The 26,580-nt window shown below is 38.0% G+C and overlaps 1 protein-coding gene across 2 annotated transcripts in view; it reads left to right on the top strand.

Moving 5' to 3' along the window:
* RNF128 (ring finger protein 128, E3 ubiquitin protein ligase) overlaps positions 1 to 26,580 on the top strand; it is a 202,658-nt gene that overhangs the window by 128,414 nt on the left and 47,664 nt on the right. For both annotated transcript variants that reach the window (XM_006871054.1, XM_006871053.1), the window contains exon 2: positions 21,969 to 22,216. In XM_006871054.1, coding sequence (XP_006871116.1) covers positions 21,969 to 22,216 — 248 coding nt within the window. The remainder of the gene's footprint in view (positions 1 to 21,968; positions 22,217 to 26,580) is intronic.

Genomic DNA, 26,580 nt, shown 5'->3' with positions numbered 1-26,580 from the left:
ATGTTCTCCCATGTAAACTATCATTCAGTTCACAATAAAAACTTAAAAAAAAAAAAAAGGCTAGGTCAAATGGCTAATATCTGCAAGTTTGGACAGTGTTGTATGTTTCCCCCTACTTCATATCAGCTAGATGCTTCACCCTCAGCTGCTAGTTCAATGTCCATGGGCTCAGGAGTTCCCAAGTCTCCCCAAACTTCGAACGAACCAGCCCTTCCTATTATTCTTTCTCTCATCTCAAGGTCGACAGGAGTCCATGGAACGTGGTTGAACTCAGCTCATATCTTCATTACTGAATTTCTCAACTTCCACTCACAGGTAGACTAACACGGTCTCCAGTGAGCTTCCATGCCTGCTCATGTATCCCCTTTTAGTGTCCATCATGTAGGGAGGGTTGTCCTAAAGGGACTTGATTGTTTACCTTAATGGCTTTCCAGTGAACAGCTTGCTTGTTCTTGGATTAGCCAAATACCCTGCTGGTTTCGTTTTTGTTTTTTCCTGCTGTCTTTCTTTCCAGAAGTATCTTCTATTTCTCTAGCCACTCCTGACTGGTTTGCATGACATTTCAAGTGGGAATGTCCCACCTCAGAAGGTTCTGAATGGGGCTCAGGAGTCAACCAAAGGTACTATACACTACAAAGGCTCCACAGGAAGCCTATTTCACTGGGCAAGTTCTAGAACCCCTTTTAGATATTCTAATTAGTTATAGGTTGAAGACAGGCTTACAAGCTTTTTGTAATCATGTTTTCTGATTTTCCTTTCTATCCCACTCAAGTGTCTATTTTACAATAGTAGGCAAGGGAAACCAATATTCATGAGAGTCTTAACATTAACATTATTAATCTTAATCTTAACATTATTTCACCTCTTTTACCCATTCAAATTTTGTTTTAATCCCTGTATCACAGAGCTCTGTTGTTCTAAGGTTGAGCATATATCACTATTTACCTCTGACACATTTAGCCCATGTAAACCTATCTAAGTGTTCCCGTATCTACCTTGTTCTTCCATTATCCTCCCCCTTCTTGTGTATTTACCTCCCCTTACATATTGCCCTCCCCAACATTTGAACAATGATGTGTCTATTCCCTAACCTATGTTCTACCATTCCCTCCCTCCCAACCCTGGTAACAAAGAATTTTATTTTTTACTTTCAGTATAGGTATCTTTTCTTAAGCTTTTATAATAATGATCTTATGCAATATTTGTCCTTTTGTGACTAATTTCACTCAGCATAATCAAGGCTCATCCATGTTATGCAGTGACTTGCAGCTTCTTTGTTATTCTTCAAAGTAGCCTAATATTCCATTGCATGTATGTACCAAAGTTTGTTTATCCATTTTTCCATTGATGGGCACTTAGGCTTTCTCTATCTTTTTGCTATTATGAATAGTGCTGCTATGAACATTGGTGTGCACATATATCTAATCATGTTATGGCTCTTACTTCTTGTGGATATATACCAAGTGGAGGAATTGCTGGATCATAAGGTATTTCCAATTCCAACTTTTAGAGGAAGTGCCATACTGTTTTCCAGAGTTGTTGGACCATTTTACATTTCCACCAGCAATGTAGGAGAGTCCCAGTCTCTTCACATTCTTACCAACATTTATTGCCCTCTTTGGTATGTAATGGTTACGAGTTGGGCTGCCAACTGCAAGGTCAACAGTTCGAAACTACCAGCGGTTCTGCTGGATAAGGATGAGACGTTCTGCTCCCGTAAAGATTTACAGCCTTGGAAATCCTGTAAATCTCATAGTGCAGGGTCACTATGAGTCAGAACCAACAACACGGTACTTATTTTTAACTTCACTGTTATTGCTGGTGTGAGATGATATCCCATTGCTGTTTTGATTTGCATCTCTCTAATGGCTAATGATCCTGAGCATTTCTTCATATATTTGTTGCTGCCCGAGTGTCTTCCTTGGTGAAGTGTCTGTTCATGTCCTGTGTCCATTTTTTAATTGGATTATTTGTCTTTTTCTTACAGAGGTGTTATACTTTCCTATAGATTTTAGAGAAAAGTACCTTGTCTGATATGGTCATTGCAAAAGATTTTTTCCCATTCTGCGGGCTCCCTTTTCACTCTTTTGGTGAAATCTTTTGACGCGCATAATTTTCTAATCTTTAGACTGTCCCAATCATCTATTTTGTCTTCTTTTGTTTGTGCAATTTTCACAGTGTTTGATAGTCTATGTGTGTCCTGTATTAGAGCACTTAAATTTGTTCTTATTTTTTTCATTGATGGCCTTTATAATTCTGGGATTCCCATTTAGGCCTTTAATCAATGTTGAGTTGATTTTTGTATATGGTGTGAGATAAAGGTCTTGTTTCAATCTTTTGCTTATCGATTTCCAGTTCTGCCAACACCATCTGTTGAAGAGCCTATCTCCTCCCCATTCAATGTACTTTGACCCTTTGTCAAAGATCAGTTGGCTGTATGTGGATTGGTTAATTTCTGGATTCTCGATTCTGTTCCATTGATCAATGTATCTTTAATGGTACCAGTACCAGACTGTTTTGACCACTGTAGCCATGTAGTAAATTTTGAAATCAGGGAGTGAGAGGGCTTCAACTTTGTTCTTCTTCTTAAGCAGTACTTTGCTTATCCAGGGATGCTTTCCTTTCCATAAAAAGTTTGTGATTGTTTTTTCCAGCTCTCTAAAGAATGTTGTTGTCATCTGGATTGGGATTGCATTATATCTGTAGATTGCTCTGGGTTTTACTGACATTTTCACAATGTTAAGTCTTCCTATCCAGGAATATGGTATATTTATTCTTCCATTTTTGTAAGTGTCTTTTGTGTTCTTATAGTTTTCTTTGTATAAGTCTTGTGTGTCTCTGGTTAGATTCATTCCTAAATAGTTCATCCTTTGGTGGCCGTTGTAAATGGTATTGCTTTCCTAATGTCCTTTTCAGTGCTGTCATTATTAGTATAGAAGAATCCAACTGATTTTTGTATGTTGATCTTGTACCCTGCCACTTTGCTGAATTTTCCAATGAGTTCTAGTAGTTTTTTGCTGAGTCTTTGGGGTTTCTGTGTATAGGATCATATCATCTGCAAATAGAGAGAGTTTTACTTCTTGTTTGCCAATTTGGATGACTGTAATTTCCCTATCATGCCTAAAAAGTCTTATAGCTGTGGCTAAGACTTCCAGCACAATATTGAATAGGAGTGGTGATAAAGGGCATCTTTGTCTGGTTCTTGTTCGCAAAGGGAAAGCTTTCCATTTCTTTCCATTGAGAGTGATGCTGGCTGTTGGTTTTGTATATATTCTCTTAATTTTGTTGAGAAATTTCCCTTCAGTTCCTACTTTGTTGAGTGTTTTTATCGGAATGGATGTTGGAGCTTGTCAAATGCCTTTTCTGCATCAATTGATATGATCGTGTTGTTCTTTTCCTTTTTATTATTTATATGGTGGATTACATTTATTGTTTTTCTAATATGTAACCATCCTTGCATCCCTGATATAAATCCCCTTAGTCATGATATGTTGTTTGTTTGGTGTGTTGTTGAATTCTGTTGGCTAGGATTTTGTTGAGAATTTTTGCATCTATGTTCATGAGGAATATTGGTCTATAATTTTCTTTCTTAGTGATGTCCTTCCCTGGTTTTGGTATGAGGGTTATATAAGCCTGCTTCATAAAATATATTAGGGCGTTTTCTATCCCTTTCTATAGTCTGGAATAATTTGATTGGAATTGGTGACAGTTCTTCCCTGAATGTTTGGTAAAACTCACCAGTGAAGCCAACTGGATCTGGACTTTTTTTTGGTAGGGTTTTTGGTGACTTGATCATTTTCTTCCTTTGTTATAGGTCTGTTCAAGTTTTCTACTTCACTCTGTGTAAGTTTACGTAGGTTGTGCTTTTCTAAAAATGTTTCCATCTCTTCTAGATTTTCAAATTTGTTAAGAGTACAACTCTTCATTATAGTCTGTTATTATTTTTATTTCCATTGGTTCTGTTGTGACATCATCCATGTTATGCTTGTTGTTTTTGTCTTCTCCCTATTTTCTTTTGTTAGGTTTGCCAATGCTTTGTCAATTTTATTAATCCTTTCGAACAGCCAACTTCTAGTCCTGTTGATTCTTTCTATAGATTGCCTGTTTTCTATCTCGTTTATTTCCACTCTAATCTTTATTATTTCTTTTCTTCTGGTGGACTGTATGCTTACTTTGCTGCACTGTTTGTAATTGTTGGAGATGTTGTGTTTATGTGTTGGTTTTTGTTCTTTCTTCTTTTTGGATGTGTGCATTTATTGCAATAAAATGTCCTCTCAGCACCACTTTTGCAGTGTCCCAAAGATTTTGGTATGTTGTGTTTTCATTCTCACTTGATTCTAGGAATTTTGTGGGTTCACACTTTATTTTTTCTACTACCCGGTAGCCTTTAAGCAAGTTATTCATTTTCCATATATTTTACTTTATTTCCTTGGTCTTCCTATTGTTGATTTCCAATTCATAGCACTGTGAGCTGAGAAGATGATTTGTAGTATTTTGATGTTTGTAAATTTATGGAGGCTTGTTTTGTGGCCTTACACATGGTCTGTGCTGGAGAATGTTCCATGTGCACTGGAAAAAAATGTATATTGTGCCATTGTTGGTTTGAATGCTCTGTAAACATCTGTGAGGTCAAGTTGGTTGATTGTATTGTTTAGTTCCTCTGTGTCTTTGTCAAGTTTCTTTCTGGTTGTTCTATCCTTTTTCGAAAGTGGTGTATTAAAATCTCCCATTCTTATTGTAGATTTGTCTATTTCTTTCTTCAATTCTATTAGGGTTTGCATTATGTATTTGGAAGCTCTTTCATTTGGGAGTATAGATATATTTTATGGTTATGTCATCTTGTTCAATTGACCCTTTAATCATGAGATAATGTCCATCTTTATCTATTACACTCATTTTTGCCTTAAAATTTATTTTATCAGAGATTGCTATTGACACTCCTGCTCATGGTATATGTATTTTTTATCCTTTAACTTTTAAACTGTTTTTGTCTTTGTGTGTAAGGTGTGTCCCTTGCAGACAGCATATTGAAGGATCTTGTATTTTATCCATTATGCCACTCTCTGTCTTTTAACTGGTGTATTTCTTCCATTGAAATTCATTGTAATTATCATAGGTATGAATTAATTGATGTCATTATGTTCGTTTTTTGTGGTGCTGTTGGTTTCTTTGTTCTTCATGCCTTCCTGTGTTGAGTTCATGTTTTTTGTGCTCTTTCCATGTTCTTCTTGGATTTCCATATTCTTGCTATGTAGTAAAGTACTAATTTTCTTTGAGGTTACCTTATATTCTATTATCTATTTCCTCCATTTTTTTCCTGCAGTCTACTTGACATCCTCATCACCTGGATCTCTGTTCCTATATTTTTACCTTCTTTCTCATTGTAATTTTTCTGATCATACATTGACCTCCCAGATCCTCTGAATTTGTTCTTATAGTTTGTTCTGTTCTGGACTCTTCCATCTGTCGACTGCCACATATGTCAATCTCTGGTTGTTGTCCTTGTTGGTTCTCAGTCCAAATAACTCCCTTTAGGATGTTTTGAAATGTTGAGTTGACATTGACAAAGTCCCTTAACTCCTGTTTATCCTGGAATGTTTCTATTATGTCACCGTATTTGATTGACAGCTTTCCTGGGTAGATGATTTTTGGTTGGCAGTTTTGTTTTTGTTTTTTCTTACAAGGTTTTATACATGTCTCCCAATTGCCGTCTTGCCTACATGCTTTCTTCTGAAAGATCAGAGAATAGTCTTATTTGCTTGCCTTTGTAAGTAACACTTCTCTTTTCCCTAGCTGCTTTCAGAATTCTCTCCTTGTCTTTGCTTTTAGAGAAGTTGATTCTGATATGTCTTGGTGATTTTCTTTTGGGGTCTATCCTTCCTGGGGTTCTTTGAGCTTCTTTAAAGCTTATATTCCCATCTTGCAAGATGTTAGGAAAATTTTCTTCCAGAAGCTCTTCAACTATCTCCTCTATGGTCTTCTGTGATCCTTCTTATTCTGGAACTCCAGTAACCCTCAGGTTATCCTCTTCATATTGTTCCACATGAATCTTAGACTTTCTTCAGATTTTTTTATTCTTTTTCTCTGCTTGTTCTTCCATCTTAGCAGTATTGGGAGATTTGTCTTCTGGCTCACTAATTCTGGATCCACTCTCTTCAGTTCTACTCCTTTGCCTTTTCAAAGTATTGTCCATTTCTGATATGTCATTATTAATTGTTTGGACCTCTTTTTTGCAGGTTTTGAATTATTTCCAATGCTATTTCTATCTTAGTTGATTTTTCCTGTAGCACTTTCCTGACTTCTTCCTTATTTTTCTCAATCCCTCTGTGGAGCATTTGGATGTACCTCAATATCATTCTCCTGAATTCCTTATCAGCCAGTTCCAAAGCCTCCTTCCAATGGGTAGTCTAGGTCTACTTCCAGCTCATTTGTTTAAGCTACTCTGTCTTATTTCTCGACATGAACTGAGATCTTCTGTTGCTTCTTGAGTATTTTCAATAATTAGAATTTTTTTCAATAATTAAATGAATGTATGTTTGTATATTATTAAACTCTTTGATTGCCTCCAGGTAGATGTGATCCAGAGATGGGTTTCCCTTTTCACTTCTCTTACTATTCAACACAGAGTAATTTTAGCAAGAGTTGGCTATCTATCTGGTATATAGGAGCTGATATTGGCCCTTGACCAAATAGATTTTATAGGGTGCTTTGAGGGGAAATGCACAAGAACACCTAAATTTGTAGATAATACCCAATTGACCAAGCTTTGATGCCTTAATGATCAGAATTCGACTAGAGGAAGAATAAAAAAAAAAATCTCTGGTAGCATAATGGTTACGATTCAGGCTGCAAACTGCAAGGTCAGCAGTTAGAAACTACCAGCTGTTCCGCAGGAGAAATATGAGGCTTTCTGCTCCCGTAAAGATTTACAGCCTTGGAAACCCTGTACAGGGTCGCTATGAATTGGAACCGACTCCACGGCACATAACAACAACAACAACAACAAATGAAACAAGTTGTACAATTTGAGGAACTTGACCTATAATTATGGATTTAGTAGCTCAAAATACCAACTGAAAGGGAAGGAATCTTCACATCGTCTCAATCCTATCACCTCCATATACAGGGTTGATAGGGATGGGCAACTTAGACAATGGCTACCTAAAATTGGGGTGAGGTTATAAAGGCACAAAGGGACTGGCTTATAAGTTTTCAAGAGGGAGTTTAGTTTCAGAGTGTGCTGGGGAAGGTAGAATCCCCACTGAATAGTTCTCATCTTGTCTAGACATGTCTGGTGAAAAGAGATGGGGATAAGATTCTTATGAATCTTATGAATGTTGTGAATGTTATCATGACTAATTGTGACTGTTACAACAGTAAACGTAAAAGTTCTGTAACAACAAGGGGGGAAGAGTTCATCTTACAGTCCAGGAACAGAGGACTCTGGGACCATCCAGAGAGAAGAGCATGAATGGAATGTGGGACCCTATCCAGAGAAGCAGTGACACCAGAGATCGAGGCAGATTTGTTGGCATGAAGAGATAGAACAGCTGAGTACTCTAGACTCATAGAAAGAGAAAAGCTGAGTGCTTGCGGCCAGGAGGCAGGTTTGTAGAATGTGTCCTTTGGTTGTTTAAATGATTATATATTCCTGAATGTTTCTGTGTACATCCAAAAAAACAGAGGGAATAGAAGCAAATACTGTTGAATGATAATTCACAGAGGAGATTGTAATCATTGCAATGAAATGATGAGTGTAAAACTGATGTTCTCCAATGTAAACCATCAATCAATTCACAATAAAAACTTAACATAAAATTTTTAAAAATCCCTAAAGAAAAAAATAGAGTAAATATGAAGCAACCAGTCTAAGAAACATACATTTGTTTCATCTATAGTTGGCATGAAACAAAGAAAAGTAGTCATAAAATAGGACTTTGAAGTAAAAGAAGCCATGGCTGAAAATTTTAGATACTTTTTTCACTGATTAAAAAAAATGCCACTTATAACTGGCTTTGGCATTCTTTGTTTAAAAGGATACTATAACTGCTTTTCTTACCTATTTGTGTTTTGTGTTTGAATGCCAAAATGTTGTGAGTGTGTCGTCATATGGTTGTTGTTTTTAAGTGTCACCGAGTCAGTTCTGACCCATAGCTACCCTGTATAGGGTTTCTGAGGAGCCACTGATGAGCTTAAACTACCAACCCTTACAGTTCAAATCAACCTTGCAGTCCAACGCATTAACCCACAGTACCACACCAGTCCTCCATCATATGCTTAGTATTTCCCAACTTGTAAAATGTGTTAAATTTTACATTTTGAGATATGTTCATATTAAATTTGAAAAACAAGGTCCAGAAGTAACAGTGCTTACTACATAGTTGGCACTTGACATATATCTATTTCTTCAATGGGTTTGCAGTCACAACAAAATAATTAGAATTAAAATAAAACCATAGTATTATTAGCTTTGGGGGGGGGGTGGGAACTAAAAGAGTTGGTCAGCAGCAAGATCCTAGATCAACTTTCTATTTAGTGTGAATAATGGCTAGAAAGATTTTGTCCCGTAATAGTAAGGATGTTGTTAGCAGCTATTGAGCTGACTCCTGACTCATGGTGACCTAATGTACAACTCAGCTAAATGATGCCCAGTCCCGCCCCAACCCTTAGAATGGCTACATGCTGAATCATTGTGATTCATGGGTTCTCATTACACAAGCAGATCTCTAAGAATTTCTTCCTTATCAGTCTTAGTCTGGAAGCTCTGCTGAATCTTGTTCAGCATCATATCATTGTGCAAATCAGCACTGACAGACAGGTGATAACTACACATGAGGTGCATTGGCCTGGAATTAAACTTGGGTCTCCCCCATGAAAGGCAAGAAATCTACCACTGAACTACAAATGTTCCCACAGTCATGAGGATGTTATCATTAAGTGTTGTTGATTTGGTTCTTACTCATACTGACCCTGTATAGGGTTTCCAAAGCTGTAAATCTTTACAGGACTCCTAATGAGGTGCTGTTAGAAAAGCACAGGACTGGAAAACACAGACTTGGCAGTTCAAAACCACCAATTGCTCCTTGGAGACCTTGTACAGTGTCGCAATGAGTCCAAATCAACTCAGTGGCACTTAACAACAACAACAACAAATCTTTATGGGAGCAACAAGCCTCGTCTTTCTCTTACAGAGTGGCTTCTGGGTTTGAACTACCAACCTTTGGGTTAGTAGTCCACTGCTTATCCTACAGCACCACACCAGTATTGAGGATGTGCTGTTAAGTCAGTCCCGACTCACAGTGACCCTGTAAGGGCTTCCAAGGAGTGGCTGGTGAGTTTGAACTGCCAGCCTTGCAGTTCAAACCAACCATTTGGTTCAGTGCTTATGCTACAGCACCACACCAGGACTCCACCGAATTGAGGATTGTTGTTGTTAAGTGTCATCTAATAGATTCTGACTCATAACTACCCTGTATAGGATTTCCAAGGAACATTTGGTGGGTTTGAACCACCGAACTTGCAGTGCAAACTGACCTTGCAGCCCAGTCCTTATCCTATAGTGCCACACTAAGACACTTTATTTTTCTTAATGTTGTGATTGAATGGCATTCAATAACATTAAAAGTTGCTATAGCTTATTTCATTGGAGTCCTGGTATGGCGCTGTAGGATAAGCACTGATTGGACTCCCGGCCAAAAGGTCGACAGTTCAAACCCACCAGCCACTCCTTAGAAACCCTATACAGGGTCACTAGGAGTCAGAACCTACTCAACAGCACTAAACAACAACAACATAGTCTATTTCATTACATTTGTTTTCAAGATAGGTGCATACCAAAGCCTCTATTCATTGTTGAATATTTGAAATTGGAGGCTGTGCTTTCTTTCTGATTAATTCTTACCTATTCCTAACCTGTCCCTTCTAAAATACTTTAGATGGTAGTGGTGATGGCTGTGTGCCATTGAGTCGGTTCCAACTCATAGCGACCCTGAATAGGGTTTCTGAGACTCTAAATCATTATAGGAACTGAAAGCCTCATCTTTCTTCCATCGAGCAGCTGGTAGATTCAAACTGCTGACCTTTCCATTAGCAACCCAATTCATAACCCCCTATGCTATGAGGGCTCCTTAAATACTTTAAATGCTGTTGTCGTTGTTAAGTGCCATCAAGTCAGAACCAACTCATAGCAACCCAGTATAGAGTTTCTGAGGACTATCTGATGGGTTTGAACAGCCAACCTTGAAGGTGAAACTGACTTTGAGGTCCAATGCATTATCCTGCAGTACCAGATAGACAGCAGATTGAAAATGTAGAAAACAGGAGCCATATTGTTTATTATTAATGACCTTTAGGAAGTTCAAGGATTCCTTAAAGAATTGAGTGATGTTCCTACCTTTGTGGTATCAAGATAAGTATTGTTGAAGTTACACTGGACCCAGAAACATGTGTTTAAGCATTAGGGTACAAAGGCGGTATTCTTTATCATTTTTCCATTGTAAAATAAAGATAAAATATCTTTCACAGGCAGCTGAGGGATTAAATTACATACAGTTATAAGCAAAAATAAAATAAATATGTAAATTTTCAAATATAAAGTGTTACTAATAAACTGGATTTTTTAAAATGATAGCTTTTTCTGCTATTCAACTTTGAGAATGTATTAATCAGATATAAAGCATTAATATTCATGAATAAAGCCGTGGTTTATGTCTATAACTCAGATTGTTGTTAAGTGCTGTCAAGTCAGTTCTGACTCACAGTGACCCTGTATAGGGTTCCCGAGGCTTTACATCTTTGCAGGATCAGAAAGCCACAGCTTTCCCCTTCAGAGCAGGTGGTGGGCTTGAACCACAGACCTGTGGTTCATGGTCCAGTGCTTACTGCATGGAGCCACCACACTCCCATATGTCAGATAAGTATTTAATATGTACATATTATATTTTCTCTTAATTATTTTGCATAATAGTCCAAGGAATAAAAGGATGTAAATGGGCTCACAATTACCTTTGAAACAAAGTGCAGGTTTAGCTCAAATCCTAAAATGAAAGATGTCTTATGATTGGAGTGTAAGCCAAAGTGGATGTTTATCCAATTAATGGTAAATTTTTCTCATCAGACACTCTTAGAAGATAAATATCTTTTACTTTTCTTTTCCTTGGAAGGGATACTACATGTTTTAGAAAAACAATGTGAAATTAACAGCTGAATTGGAGATTTCATAAAGATAGAAAAAAGAAGTATAAGTCATATTCCATTGTCAGACTTGTTTATAGAACCTTAGAAATCTAGTAAGGCCTATCTCTGTCAGGCATAAGCTGCAACCCAATATTTTAATTACCACTTCAGTATTGCTTTTTTCTATAATGTGCTTCTTCCCTTACTCAAATTTTAAGCTGTATAGTTATTAAATTTAAAATAAAGAGCACTATCAAGTGTCAAATATCAAAGCAGGTATAATCTGTTATTTTATAAATTATTTGGCATTGAAGAAAAATAAGTTTACTTTTTTATATAGGACTGTATTTTACTAACCTTACTGGGTTAGTCTAGAATGAAAATTGGGGGAAAAAAGTTTTGTTTATAATTGTGAGGTTGGCCCAGGACCCGGAAGTGTTTCGTTCTGTTGTGCATAGGGTCGCTATGAGTCGGTACTGACTCAATGGCACCTAACAACAACAACAACCATTGATAGGAGTCCTGGTGTGGTCCTGCAGGATAATGCCCTGGACTACAAGGTCGCTTTGAGCCACAAGGTCAGAGGTTCAAACCCTATACAGGGTCGCTGTGAGTTGGAACCGACATCATGGCAGTTAACAATAACAACAGAAACAACCAAACATTGATAATAGGAGCCCTGGTGTGGCACCATAGGATAAGCACTTGACCTCAACCTCATTCTGAATTGAAAGGTCGGTGGTTCAAGCTTACCAGCCCATCCTTAGAAATCCTATACAGGGTCACTATGAGTCAGAACAGACTCACTAACAACAAGAAGTGATGAATGGGGAGCATGGTGGTTACATAAGATAAGCATTGGACTACGAACCACAAGGTCAGTCATTCAAGCCCACCAACTGCTTCATGGGCAGATGATGAGGCTTTTTGTCCCCACAAAGACTTAAAGCCTCAGAAACCCTATACAGAGCCGTTATGAGTCAGAGCTTACTTGGCAGCACTGAACAACAATGTTGAATGACTAACATTTGCAAGTGCTTAGGGGTTGTTGTTGTTGTTATGCACCATGTTGTTATGTGCTGTTGTTATGTGCTTAGAGGGTAGAGACAATATTTTATTCCTTTCTGTAGCCTCAATGTACCTAGCTTGTGTGTGGTGGTGGTTATGTGCTGCCGGGTCAGTTCCAACTCATAGCGACCTGGTATAGGGTTTCTGAGGCTGTAAATCTTTACCGGAGCAAAAAGCCTCATCTTTCTCCTGAGGAGCAGCTGATAGATTCCACCTGCTGATCTTTCAGTTAACAGCCCAGTGCTACCAGGGCTCCTTAGCATGTGTGTAGACACTCAAAAACTACTTAATGAATAAGGTTAGGGGTCTGCTGTATAACTGGTCTACAAACAGGCTATTAATTAACCATAGCCTTGAACTCATTAGAACTGTTTTAATCAGCTGAACTGTGCAAGCCATACTTGATTACTTAAATCTGGCACTTTCCAAAGGAGATAGTTTTTATAGTGAATTTGGGATTGAAAAGGAACTCTAGAACCTGCACAAGAGTCTAAGTACATTGCCATTGTTCTAAATAACAATTGCAAGAATATTTTGAGAATTTAGCAATGATTTTACAGACTCTGGTAAAACTGTTTCTACAATAGAATGTCCTGGACTGCATAGGAAAAATGTAGAATAAAATTCAGAGACATAAATAAGACCAGACTTACTGGTATGATAGAGACTGAAAGAGCATCGGAAACTATGGCACCTTTCAAACCTGGAACTGAATCCACCCTTGGGAATCATCTTTCAGTCAAACAATAGACAGGCCTATAAAGTGAACAATAACGCCAGTGAGGAACGTGCTTCTCAGAACAATCAACCAAAGGAGACCAAAATTGCAGCATTTTTCCAAAAGCAAAGTAAAGAAGGCAGGAAGGGACCACAGAGATGGGTGAATGAGAACAGGGAGGAAGTGGGAAGAGTGCTTTTGGATTGAGAGGATTGAAACTAATGTCATGAAACAAAGTGTGTATATATTGCTTAGAGAGAAACAAATGTACTTACCCAAACCACAATAAAATGGTGGTTTTTTAAAATGTTCTATTTAATATGTGCTACTGTAAGAGAATCAACTCATAAGCAAAATTCAATAACATAGGTACAATGATATAGGTTTGTTATCTGTAATTGAACTTGTTTCCTTGATGATCTGTACCCTGGCCTTCAAAGAACATAAGTTCTCATAAGCACTAAAGAGGCTTTGCGTTTCTCAAATAGGCAGAGTATTACATGTTCATCTTCCCTTTGGGGGAAAAAAAAAAGTTATTTCTCACATTTTCCAAATTCTGTTTAAGATGAGAAAATTTTCTAGCCTTTGTGTGTATATCTTAAATGTTCCCTTCGTTTTTTATACTCTAGCATATCAGAAATCATGGAGGTAAAATGTTAAGAATAAGTTTTACATATGACCTGATATGACACTTTAGGATAAGCACTGGACTGATAATCATAAGGTTGGCATTTCAAACCCACCAGCTACTCTCGGAAACCCTACATAGGCTCACTGTAAGTAGGAACTAACTAGACATCAACAACTTATTGCTTATAATTTTATACACATAATATGTTTTGCATTCATTTTATAAAAGATCACTTACAAGGTCACTAATTTCAATTTGTGTTGTTTGGAATCAGCTGAAGCTTAGCAGTTGTCCTTTGGGTGTCTAATATTATAAGGAGAACAAAAAGCTTAAGGGAAAAAAAAAAAAAGGTCAACAAGTCCTGCTTTAACAACACATACACATATATCCCATTCAGAAAACGGAGTTGTTCGTTTTATTTTGTTTCCTGTTCCACAAAAACAAGTCTTTTTTTCTCTGGGGTATCAGAGTACATTTCTTAAGTTGTGGTTTTCAACACAGTACTAAGTAGAGAAGCAAACAACCTGGAATTGTTTCTGGACTTTGGTTTTTAAAAGTAGGTATTAATATGTAAAATGAGTAAGCAAGTATATTTTTTTCAAGTTAAAATTTGAATTATACAGTATTTGTACTTCAGTTTTGACAATTCAAAACAATGATGTGCTAGAGCTGGTTTATCAGCTAACTTTAACCAAATCTTCCCAGCCCCAAGGAACCCTGGTGGTTAAAGTTGCTTGGCTGCTAATCAGAAGGTTGATGGTTTGAATCCAACATCTGCTGCATGGGAGAAAGCTGTGACAATGTGCTTCCATTAAGATTGACAGTTTTGGAAAGCCTATGAGGGCAGTTCCACTCTGTCCTATAAAATCACTATGAGTCGGAGTTATCAATTCGGTACCTTACTACCTTGTTTTATCCTAGGCAAGTTAGTCAATCTCATTTTTTAATGGGGATAGTAAAAGCACCTACTTCATAGGTTTGGTGTGAAGATTAAATAGGTTAATGCAGTTAGAATGTTGTTAAGTGTCATCGAGTCAGTTCCAACTCATGGAGTTCAGTGCTTATCCTACTATGCCACCCCAGCACTTACAATAGGGCCTGGTTTGTAGATAAACCCAATCGCTTATCTAGCAATCTCAGTTATCCAGAGCATAGCCAGGATTCAGAAAGTAAACAAAAATGTCTTTGAGCAATACAAATAAATGCCAAAAAGTACTTGCTTCAAAGCTATCATGGTCTCTCTGGAAGCCTATTTTAATCTTTCTTTAAACCCACATTTGATTGTCTTTTTAGAGACAACCGTAGATTTAAAGTATCCAATTAAGGGCACGATACTAGAGCTGTGGTAGCATAGTGGTTACGAATCGGGCTGCAAACCTCAAGGTCGGCAGTTCGAAACTACCAGCTGTTCCGTGGGAGAAAGATGAGGCTTTCTGCTCCCGTGAAGATTTACAGCCTCAGAAACCCTGTACAGGGTCGCTATGAGTCGGAACCGACTCCACGGCACTTAACAACAACAACTGCTAAAAGCAATATGTTAGGTAAGAACTAAAAATAAGTCAGACTGTATGTGTCTAAACTCTCCGCCCCCCTCCAAATCACAGCAGTTTAGAAACAAATAACCTTAGCTACTATAGTAAATAGAGTCCTGGTGTGGCACTGTAGAATAAGGCACTGGACCACAAAGTTGGTTTGAGCCACAATGTCAGTGGTTCAAACTTACCAACTGCACCATGGAAACCCTGTACAGGGTTGCTATGAGTCAGAATTGACTTGATGGCACTTAACAACAACAACTATATTAAATAATGGCTTTTAAAGGTGATTCAGTGTCAATAATAAACCAAAATCTGTGTGTCCTAGTTAAGAAATTAAGGCCGTATGATACTGTTTTTAGGTGCCATTGGGTCAGTTCCAATTCATAGCGACCCTGTATAGGGTTTCTGAGGTGGGTTTGAGCCGCTGACTTTTAGGTTACTTGTTGTTGAGTCCAGCACTTATTCTACAGTGCCACACCAGGACTGCAGGTCAGTATTAAAAATATATCATTCAAAACTGCTAAAAGTACATATTCATGTAAAGTGGCATGCTTTTGTTTCCTCCAAAAAAGTTTATATGGAACACCAAATTCCCCTAATTCTCTGACAATGCTAGACAAAAGAAGGCATTACTGTATTTAATTAAGAAGCAGTCTGATTATAAAATGTTTGTAATCTAGAAAAGGAATAAATAATACCAGTTGAAATGCAAAGCAAATGAAGTGCTAAATAAGGATTAATAAGGGTTAGAGGAACAAAGAAGAAACATTTACATTCTCACTTTGAATTTAGGGAAACTATATAGGAGGCAAAGGAGTCCTGGTACATTGGGCTGCTAACCACAAAGTCAACAGTTCAAATCCATCAGTCACTCCATGGGAGAAAGATGACACTTTCTGCGTCCGTAAAAATTTACAACCTTGGAAATCCTATACAGGACCACTATGAGCTGGAACTAACGGAACACTTGTTGTTGTTGTTGTGTGCTGTGGAGTTGGTTCCGACTCATAGCGACCCTGTACAGGGTTTCCAAGGCTGTAAATCTTTACGGGAGCAGAAAGCCTCATCTTTCTCCTGCAGAACAGCTGGTAGTTTCGAACTGCTGACCTTGCGGTTCACAGCTCGATTCGTAACCACTACGCTACCAGAGCTCCTTAACGGAACACTACCACTACTATATAGGAGGCAAGACACCCTTGCGGTTCAGTGAGTTAAGTGTTTGACTGCTAACCTAAAGGTCAGCAGTTCAAATCCACCAACTGCGCCATGGGCGAAAGATAAGGCCATGTGCTCTGGCAAAGATTTGGTCTCCGAAGAATGAAGGAGCAGTCCTTCTCTGTTCTACATGGACACTAAGAGTTGGGATCAACAATGGGGTTTGGGTTTCTGTATAGTCTGTTGTTAATAGGTACTGTTGAGTCAGTTCCAACTAATAACGACCCTGTATAAGATTTCCAAGGCTGTAAATCTTGGCAGGAACAGAAAGCCTCATCTTTTCCCCTCAGAGAAGCTGGTGGATTCAAACCACCAACCTTGTGGTTAACAGTCCAGAGCTTATCTTACAGAGCTACTGCCCTCCCTTTGTTTATGCTGTTGTTGTTGTTAAGTGCCATTGAGTTGGTTCTGGCACATAGCAACCCTGTATAGGGTTTCTGAGGAATAGCTGGTGGGTTTGAACCACCAACCTTGAGGTTCAAACTGACTTTGTAGTCCAGCACATTAACCTGCAGCACCACACCAGGACTCCCCTTTTGTTTATAGGAGACAATATCTGAGCAAGACTTAAGTAATAGGGAGCCCTGTGGCACACTGGACTAAGCTGTTAACTGAAAGGTCAGCAGTTGAAACCACCAACCGCCCTGTGGGGAAAAAAATGAGACAGTTTGATCCTGCACAGATTTCTAACCTCAGAAACCCTATAAAGCAGTCTACTTCTGCCCTATAGAGTCACTATGAGTCAGAATTGACTCAATAATAGTGGGTTGGGATTTTGGTTTTGATTAATACATATGGAGTCATGGTGTGGCACTGTGGGTTAGTGCGCTGGATGGTAAAGTCAGTTTGAATCACAAGGTCAGAAGTTCAAGCTCACCAGACTCTCATCAGAAACCCTATACAGGGTAGCTATGGGTCGAACCCGACTCAACAGCACTTAAAAACAACAGCAATAATACATAGACAGGAAGATCGGGAGTGAGGCACGTCAGAGCAGATGTGGGGCATTTTTGCCTGAGGAAGCAGAATAAACAGAAAGAGGTATGCAAGTAAGTAAATATAATAGCCTGTCTCATGTGGCTAGATCTGAGTGTTCACAAGTCAGGAAGTGGTGGTGGTGGTTATGTGCCGTGAAGTCGGTTCCAACTCATAGAGACCCTGTACTGGGTTTCTGAGGCTGTAAATCTTTTCCAGAGCAGAAAGCCTCATCTTTCTCCCATGGAACAGCTGGTAGTTTCGAACTGCTGACCTTGAGGTTTGCAGCCCAATTCGTAACCACTACACTACCAGAGCTCCTTTAGGAAGTAGTAGAGATATATGGAACTGGAAAGGTAAGTTGGGGCCAGATCATAAAATAATTCGAATACTAGGCTAAGAAGTCAGACTTTAGTGAGTAATGTTGTTGTTGTTATGTGCTATGGAGTCGGTTCTGACTTATAGTGACCCTCTTTACAGGAGCAGAAAGCCTCATGTTTCTCCTGTGGAACAGCTCATAGTTTTGAACTGCTGCCCGTGGGGTTAGTAGTCCAATTTGTAACCACTATGCTACCAGAGCTCCTAGTACTGATTAGCGAGTAATAAGTAGTCTTTAAAGCTAAACACAATGTCGGTAGTTCAAAGCCATCAGATACTCCTCAGAAACCCTATACAGGGTCGCTATGGGTCAGAACCAACTCAGCAGCACTTACCAACAACATCAAAGACTTCTGAGCAAGGAAGAGATATGATTCAGACAACTGATGACAAAGTAAACCACCAAGAATGTAAACTCTAGAAACTTTAAAGGGATTGGGAAAATTGGATATAGAGAGACCAGTTAGAAAGCTACTGAAATGGTTTAGGACGGAAATTATGAGGCCTTATACGAAACTACCAGCTGCTCCGCGGGAGAAAGATGAGGCTTTCTACTCCCGTAAAGATTTACACCCTCAGAAACCCTATACAGGGTCGCTATGGGTCGGAACCGACTCGATGACACATAACAACAGCAACAACATACCAAGGGAAGATTCCTGGTGTGGTGGTGGTGCTGTAGCACTGGACTGCGAACCACGAGGTTAGCAGTTCAAACCCACCAGCTGATCATCAGAAACCCTATTCAGAGTCACTAAGAGTTGGAACCAACTTGATGACACTTAACAACAATACTAAGGGAGGAATCCTGGTGTGGTGCTGTAGGATAAGCACTGGACCATCGGATCAGTTTGAACCATGAGGTCAGCAGTTCAAACTCACCAGCTGCTCCTCAGAAACCCTATACTGGGTCACTATGAGTCAGAACTGACTCAACAGTATTTAATAACAAAAACTAAGGGACTGTACTGCTAACTGCAAGGTCTGTGATTCAAACCCACCTTCCACTCCTCGGAAATCCTATACAGGGTCGCTATGAGTTGGAATCAACTTGATGGCACTTAACAACAACAACAATAAGATACCATGGGAGCAAGAAGCCCCCGTGGTGCAGTGATTAAGTGTGAGCTGATAACTAAAAGGTGAGTGGTTTGAATCCACCAACTAGTTGCTCTGCAGGATAAAACTATAGCAGTCTGTTTCTGTAAAGATATACACCACACTTAGTCCATTCCAACTCATAGTGACCCTGTAGTATAGAGTAGAAATGCTCCGTAGGGTCCTAAGACTGTAAATCTTCATAGAAGCAAACAGCCTTATCTTTGTCTCACAGTGTGGCTGGTGGGATTGAACCTCCAACCTTGGGTTAGCAGCCCAGTGCCTAACCCACTGTGCAACAGGGTTTCTTCTGTAAAGATTACAGCCTGGGAAACTCTAAGGGGCAATTCTGATCTGTTCTGTCGGGTCATTATGAATTCGAATCAACTTAATGGCAATAGGTATCAGGAAAAGAAAGAAGGACATGGTGATGGAAGACACCAAGGAAGTAACATCTATGTTACTGATTAGATGAGCAGTGAGGATTCAAAGATGATGCTGAGGTTACTAACCCACATGGCCAGAAGTGTTGTGATGCCATTAACTCTGATAGGTGTATTGAAGGGGGAACCGTTTTTAGATGGTTGCAAGGGTGTAGAGAGGAAGAGATGTATCATTATACTCAGAAACAAGATGTTTTATATGATTAGTAGGCTAATTCAATAGATGTGTTATAGTTGGGCTATATTTAGCATGTCTGAATATGGATTGGGGGAGTTGAACCACAGTATTATTCCTCATGTGTAGATTGTCTTGAGTATCCTTGTTTATTAATTTCCATCTAACCACAATGCCCAGTATGTTCCTGAGTACCCACCCCTGACACCCACCTCGTATCGTCTAAAAGAATAAAAACTTAATTTTACTAGTAAAACATGTTAATATGAGGACACATCTATGATTTATAAAGAGGTCTTTACAGTTCTAATATATTCCATAGCCTGATTTTCAAATTATCTATGCTTTCAAAGACTATGGTTTATAATATCAAAGGTGAATGCTAAGTTATATGATTAATCAAAACTTTATAAACAGAAATATTGCTGAATGGTGGCTTGTAGAAAAAAGGCAAATAATGGTAAAGTGGAATTGAAATGATATCTGCTCTTTTAGTGCCATAGCCAGATATTTAAAATCCCAATTATTTTTTGAAAACTGAGTCCCTCTCTTGCAATATAACCAAAATTCTAGACCCATAAGGGATATTTGTGTCACACTAATAAAGGAAAGAGATAAAACAGAAGGTATCTGTATTCCAGACTCCTTCATTGCCCCTTTCTTCTGAGATTTGCCCCATATAAACTAGAGCAGAGTAAGTCATTAACCTCTAACAGAGTGATCTTAAATGACTAGTACAGTTTTTTTAAAAAAGAGCTTTGGTAGTGCAGTGGGTTATGAGTTGGGCTGCTAACCACAAGGTCAGCAGTTTGAATCTACCAGCTATTCCATGGAAGAAAGAGGAAACATTCTGTTCTAATAAAGATTTACAGCCTCAGAAATCCTATACAGGGTTGCTTTGAGTCAGAACTGACTCAACAGCACTTAACAACAGTTATAAAGGAGTTTGAGTGGCTATAATATGTAACAAATAATCTTTTGGAAGTTTAAGGATCTATAAACACTCTTTTTAAATTACTAACTTCATCTAAGTAGAGGATCTCAGCTAGTGTATCATGAGATATTTCAGTTTGACCTAATCTTTTGAAAACTTTGACCATAGGGGACCTAAAATTTCAGTGATTACTTGGGTAATGAGTCTGTTATTTGCATGGATACTTAAGTTACTTACTCTTAATTTGGCCATTAAAATATGAATACTATTTTAATATTGTCCTTTTGTTTTAAAATTCTAGTCTAAATGTCCTTTTAAGAGTCCTGTGTGTGTTTCCTGTTTATTCCAGATTGAAGTTTAATCATTAATCTCGATTAGTACCTTAATAATAGTGGGAGGTTTCTCTTGTTGGCTGTCTCATAGCATTCAAATAACTGTATTATTTTGCTTAAGATTATTGGTTTTAGATCATATACACTAGAGGGATATACACCTTGATAGCATTGGAATGGCACAAGTAATCTGACATTCTCACAACATTGGGGAAAATGTTTGTCCTTTATTCTTTTCAACAAGACTTACATCATTGCAGGTAGGGAGGAAGGTATTATAAATATTGAACCTTCAGTAATAACTTTCATCTAATTTCAGCCTTGTTTTAAATTGACATTGAATAGAAACAAAAATCTCTGTCAGTTCTACTTGTTATCTTCATTGCTAACCTGATCAGGTCCATGTGAAACATTAGAGCACCTTGGACAAATTTGACACTGCATTTGAGGATATAGAAAAATGACATTTTATGAACATATGAGGGCACTAATTAAAGTTTATGAGAAAATTCCATTATCTTTTCATTTCATTTTCCCATGAACATTTTGAAAAAGCCCCATTACATGTACAGGTTTTACATTTGGGTTTATAGATATTATTTGTCTCAAATTACTAAACTTGATGTGTAAATCTTTATACATTTTAGTAGTGAGCTCATATAATAGTCTACCACTTTTTAAATTTGGAAACATATAGTTAAATGTTTCTATATTTCTTCAATTCTCAGATTCTTCAGAATTTCTACCATTCAGCATACTATTTAACTGTTTTAAAGCAAACCATATAAGATGCAAATGGGGCCCCAAACTAAGTACTCTGAACCTGAACAAGGGAGGAGATACTAGTATTTTTCATATATCATTGCTTCCTTATTAGATTATGAATTCCTTAACATCAGGAACAAAATCTCATGCTTGTTATATCCCAACAACTGTAACATAGTAGTAGTGGTAGTGGTTGTGTGTCATCAAGTCGGTTATGACTCATTGCAACCCTATATAGGGTTTCTGAGGCTGTAAATCTTTATGGAAGCAGAAAGTCTCATTTTTATCCACAGAGTGGCTGGTAGATTCTAAATGCTGACCTTGTGATTTAGCAGCCCAACACATAATCCACTACACTACCAGGGCTCCCTAATATACATAGTAGGTGCTCAGTAATTGGTAATTGAATGAATGCATATCCGTCCTTTGTCTCATTAGAATTCATTAAAAAAAATCTTTGCAGTTGGATTTTTATTCTGAGGAGGCTTTACCAAACTGAAATGGAATTCCTTTACTTTTACAGGTGCAGGAGACATTGTTGCAATCATGATTGGCAATCTGAAAGGCACGAAAATTCTACAGTCTATTCAAAAAGGCATACAAGTCACAATGGTCATCGAAGTAGGGAAAAAGCATGGCCCTTGGGTGAATCACTATTCAATTTTCTTCGTTTCTGTATCTTTTTTTATAATTACGGCAGCAACTGTGGGCTATTTTATCTTTTATTCTGCTCGAAGATTACGAAATGCAAGAGCTCAAAGTAGAAAACAGGTTTGTAATAGTCTTTTCTTCCAATTTTAAGATTTTTCTGACTGTTTTAATTGTAGTCTTGGTGTCATGCAATTTAATATATTTCATTTGTTTGACGATGATGTATGCATGTGTTTTTTGAACCCTAATATACCAGCTTCCATCTTCTCAAATATTCATTTTCCATAACTTGTCAAGAAACTTAATTCAACCAGATCTAATCTCAGTAGAGGGGTCACAATCAGTCAGTATTTGATTATATATGGGTGTAGACACGTAATGTTCTTTTAAATAAACATTGTTGTTAAGTGCTTTCACATCTGTTCCGACTCATAACAACCTTATATAGTGTTTCCAAGGAGCAGCTGGTAAGCTTGAACCACCAGCCCTGCAGTTCAAATCGGTCTTAGAGTCCAGCACATTCACTCGCAGTGATATGCCAGGACTCCTAAATATAGTAACGTTATTTATTAAAAGAGTTACATATGCAATGTAGAAATATAAAAAAAAATTAAAAGTACAAAGGAGGAGAGGCAGCAAGATGTTGGACTAGGCAGAAGCACTACATTGATCATCTACATCCAAGAAATGGAAAACCAAATGAAACAGATGCAAATAATAGTCCTGGAATCCTGAGCTTCAGATAAAGGGATAGATAAGTAGATTGAGGGCTTACTAAGAGAGGAAGCTGAGCAGACCTGGCAAAAAAAGTAGACAGGTGATCTGTGCCAGCTAGAAGGGGCCAAGAAAAGCACAAAAGAGTTGTTGGAAGAAAACGTTTCTAACATCATGAAGGAAGACAAGCTAAGCATTCAAGACATACAATCAAACTCTTCAAAATCAAAGACAAGGAAAGAATCCTAAAAGAATCTTGGGAAAAATTGGGGGGGGGGGGTTAAAAAAAGTGTCCAAAGTAAAGCAAACCTACAATACTGAAAATAGGGAACCAGAGATATCAATTATAATGAAGACAACTATAAAGCAAAGAGAAGGGGCCTTGGTATCATAGTGGTTGCGAGTTGGGCTGCTAATCTCAAGGTCAGCAGTTCAAAACTACCAGTCCTTCCATGGGAGAAAGATGAGGCTTTCTGTTCCCATAAAGATTTACAGCTTCAGAAACCGTATACGGGGTCACTGTGAGTTGGAACTGACTCCATGGTACATAACCACCACCATAAAGCAAAGAGAAGGAAAAGTGTAGTTGCAAAACTTCCAAATGGAGAGGAAGTCCAAGTAGATTTCAAGATGAAACAGACTGTTTTAAACTTGGGAAGAAATTAATAAATTGCAGAGTTGTAACACAACAGAATGAAAATGAAAAGAAAATCCGCAAACAGATTTAAGTCATTTCAGAAAAGTTCATGGAACAAAGAAACCAGCAGCACCACAAATAAAAGCACAACAAAATGATAGCAATCAATTCATACCTATCAATAATTACAATTGATTAAATGCATCCATCAAGCAACAGAGTAGCAGAATGAATGGATAAGAAAATATGATCCTTCAATATGCCATCAAAAGAAACACACTTGAAACATAAAGGCAAAAATAGATTAAAAATCAAAGGATGGAAATATATATATCAAGCTAACCAATGGCAATCAAGAATATGCAGGGGTGGCAATATTAATTTCTAATAAAATAGTCTCTAAGGCAAAAACAGTATTATATCATTACTAAAAAATCAGTTCAACAAGAGGATATAACCATAATATCTATGTTCCCAATAAAAGAGACTCAAAATATGTGAATCAAACTAGAAGAGAATTAGAGATAATAATAGACAACTCTACTAGTAGATTTTAACAAACCACTTTCAATAAAGAACAGAACAACTAGAAAGAAACTAAAAACAGATACTGCACAACTAAACAGTACAATCAACCAACTTGACCTCATAGACTTATATAGAGCACTCAACCCAACAACAGCATAATACATAGTCTTTTCCACTACACATGGAACATTGTCCAGAATAGATCATATGTTGAACCACAAAGCAAATAAGTTTAAAAACATTGAAATACTGCAAAGCTTTTTTTCAGATCACAATATTATAAAATTAGAAATCAGCAATAGGAAGATCAAGAAAAAACAAAATCAAATACATCGAAATTGAATAACATCTGGTTTTAAAACTAGTGGGTAATAGAACAAAAATTATATTAAATTTAAAAATTGTTTGAATCAAATGAAAATGAAAACACAACATATGAAAACCTTTGGATAGAGCAAATTCAGTGCTTAGAGGGCAATCTATAGCAATAAAAGCACACATCCAAAAAGAGCCAAAATCAATACATTAACATTAACGCGACTTCTCAAACAATTAGAAAAAGAGCAGCAAAGTAAGCCTACTGACACCAGAAAATAATAATAATAATGAAGATTGTTGTTGTTGTTGTTGTTAAGTGCCGTCGAGTCGATTCCGACCCATAGCGACCCTGTACAGGGTTTCCGAGGGTGTAAATCTTTACGGGAGTAGAAAGCCTCATCTTTCTCCCGCGGAGCGGCTGGTAGTTTTGAACCGCTGACCTTAAGGTTCGCAGCCCGATTCGTAACCACTACGCTACCAGAATGAAGATTAGGGTACAAATAAATGAAACAGAAAACAAAAAAAAACAATATAAACAATCAACAAGACAAGAAATTGGTTCTTTGAAAGAATGAATAAAATCTATAAACCATAGGAAAATCTAACCAAAAAAAAAAAGGAAGGAGAAGATGCAAATAACACAAATAAGAAATTATGAGGGTGACATCAAAACAAAACCAATGGGAGTAAAAGGGATAATAACGAAATACTATGAAGAATTGTATTCCAATAAATTTGGAAAATCTACAAGAAATGGACACATATTAAAACACTACCACCCTCTAAACTAACACAGAAATAGCACAGAAACAGAAAATTTGAACAGACCTAGAGCAACTACTATTTACTGGAGTCCTGGTGTGGCAATGTGGGTTAATGCGCCAGACTGCAAAGCCGTTTGAACTGCAAGGTCAGCGGTTCAAGCTCACCAGCTGCTCCTCGGAAACCCTGTACAGGGTCACTATGGGTGGGAATCGACTCGACAGCACTTAACAACAACAACATAGCAAAAGAAGAAATTGATCAGGTCATTTTAAAACTCCCAACAACAAAAAAAATGGGACCAGGTGGCTTTACTGATGAATTCTACCAAACATTCAGAGAAGAGCTACAAAAATTCTACTGAAGCTATTCCAGAACATAGGAAAGGATGGAAAATGCCTGAATACATTTTATGAAGTGAGCATAGCCCTCGTAACAAAACCAGGCAAAGAGGATGGCGGCTAGGGTGGAGGTGCAGTGAAGGTCGCTGTCAGCGATAGCACAGAATACCAGGCAAAGCAGAGCAAGGGCAGAGCTCCAAAACTCGGAACCACAGAGATAGGAATATTTTAAAAGTTTGAAGGCTTATAGCTTGTGGAGTTGAGCTGAAGTAAAAAATCGTGTACTTTTGAATCTGCTGGGCCTGGCTCAGAGGCCTGAGCCGACATCCTGGGCGAAACCAAGTGGTGGGACGAAACAGGGGGCGCAGAAACACCACAGAAAAACTCCGTGGGAACCTTAGGACAAAGGTGGACAATATACTTTGTCAGTTTTGCTTTGTTCTGATTTTCTTTTTATCTGTGGTATCTGGTAATTGGCGCACTCACTGTTTGCCTACCTCCATTCTGGTGAATAGAAAGAGAGCCTGAGCCGAGTGGCCACACCCCACCCTCACCGCTGGTGGGTTCTTCTGACACAAATGCGCACAAAGACTCAGACCAAGCGGAGGCGCTGATCTGTTTCCTTTTTGTTGTTTTTTATCACGGGAAATAGGAGGGGGCTAAAGGGACGGAAAGAGAGTTTAAAGGCAAAATCTATCAGGCAGCTTTGAAAGCAGGAACTTAGGACATTAAAGACATACTTATATTAAGCTACAGATTTTAATTTTCCCTCTTTTTCTTCTCTCCCTCCTCTCCCTTTTCTGTGATTAGAGACTGCAGTATTCAGTCTTGTTTTTGTTGGTGCAATTTTTTCTTTTTTCTTTTTTTCTCCTCTTTCTCTCATTTTTTTTTTTTTTTACCCAACTTGTGTTGTTTTGCGGTTATATAGCCCCCCTTCTGCCTTTGGAGGACTCTTTGTCTCCCTATATTACATAAGAAGAGTCAGCAACTGCTGCCATATAGCCAAGCTACAATCACACTCTATAAAACACCAAAACCCAGGCAAGAACCAATACCAGCTGACATATACCAGGGAAACAGACAACACCTGTGAAAGTTGCTCTGAGTTAAGTAATAAGAAGAGTGAAAAGGGAAGCCCACATCCTGAACACATCTTCCTGGGAGCAATCAGAAAGCATAAAAAA

Source organism: Chrysochloris asiatica, unplaced genomic scaffold (assembly GCF_000296735.1).
Source record: "Chrysochloris asiatica unplaced genomic scaffold, ChrAsi1.0 scaffold00159, whole genome shotgun sequence".
Classification (NCBI taxonomy): Eukaryota; Metazoa; Chordata; class Mammalia; order Afrosoricida; family Chrysochloridae; genus Chrysochloris; species Chrysochloris asiatica.
Note: the sequence above shows the minus strand (reverse complement) of the source record. Positions and strands in the feature narration are given on the sequence as shown.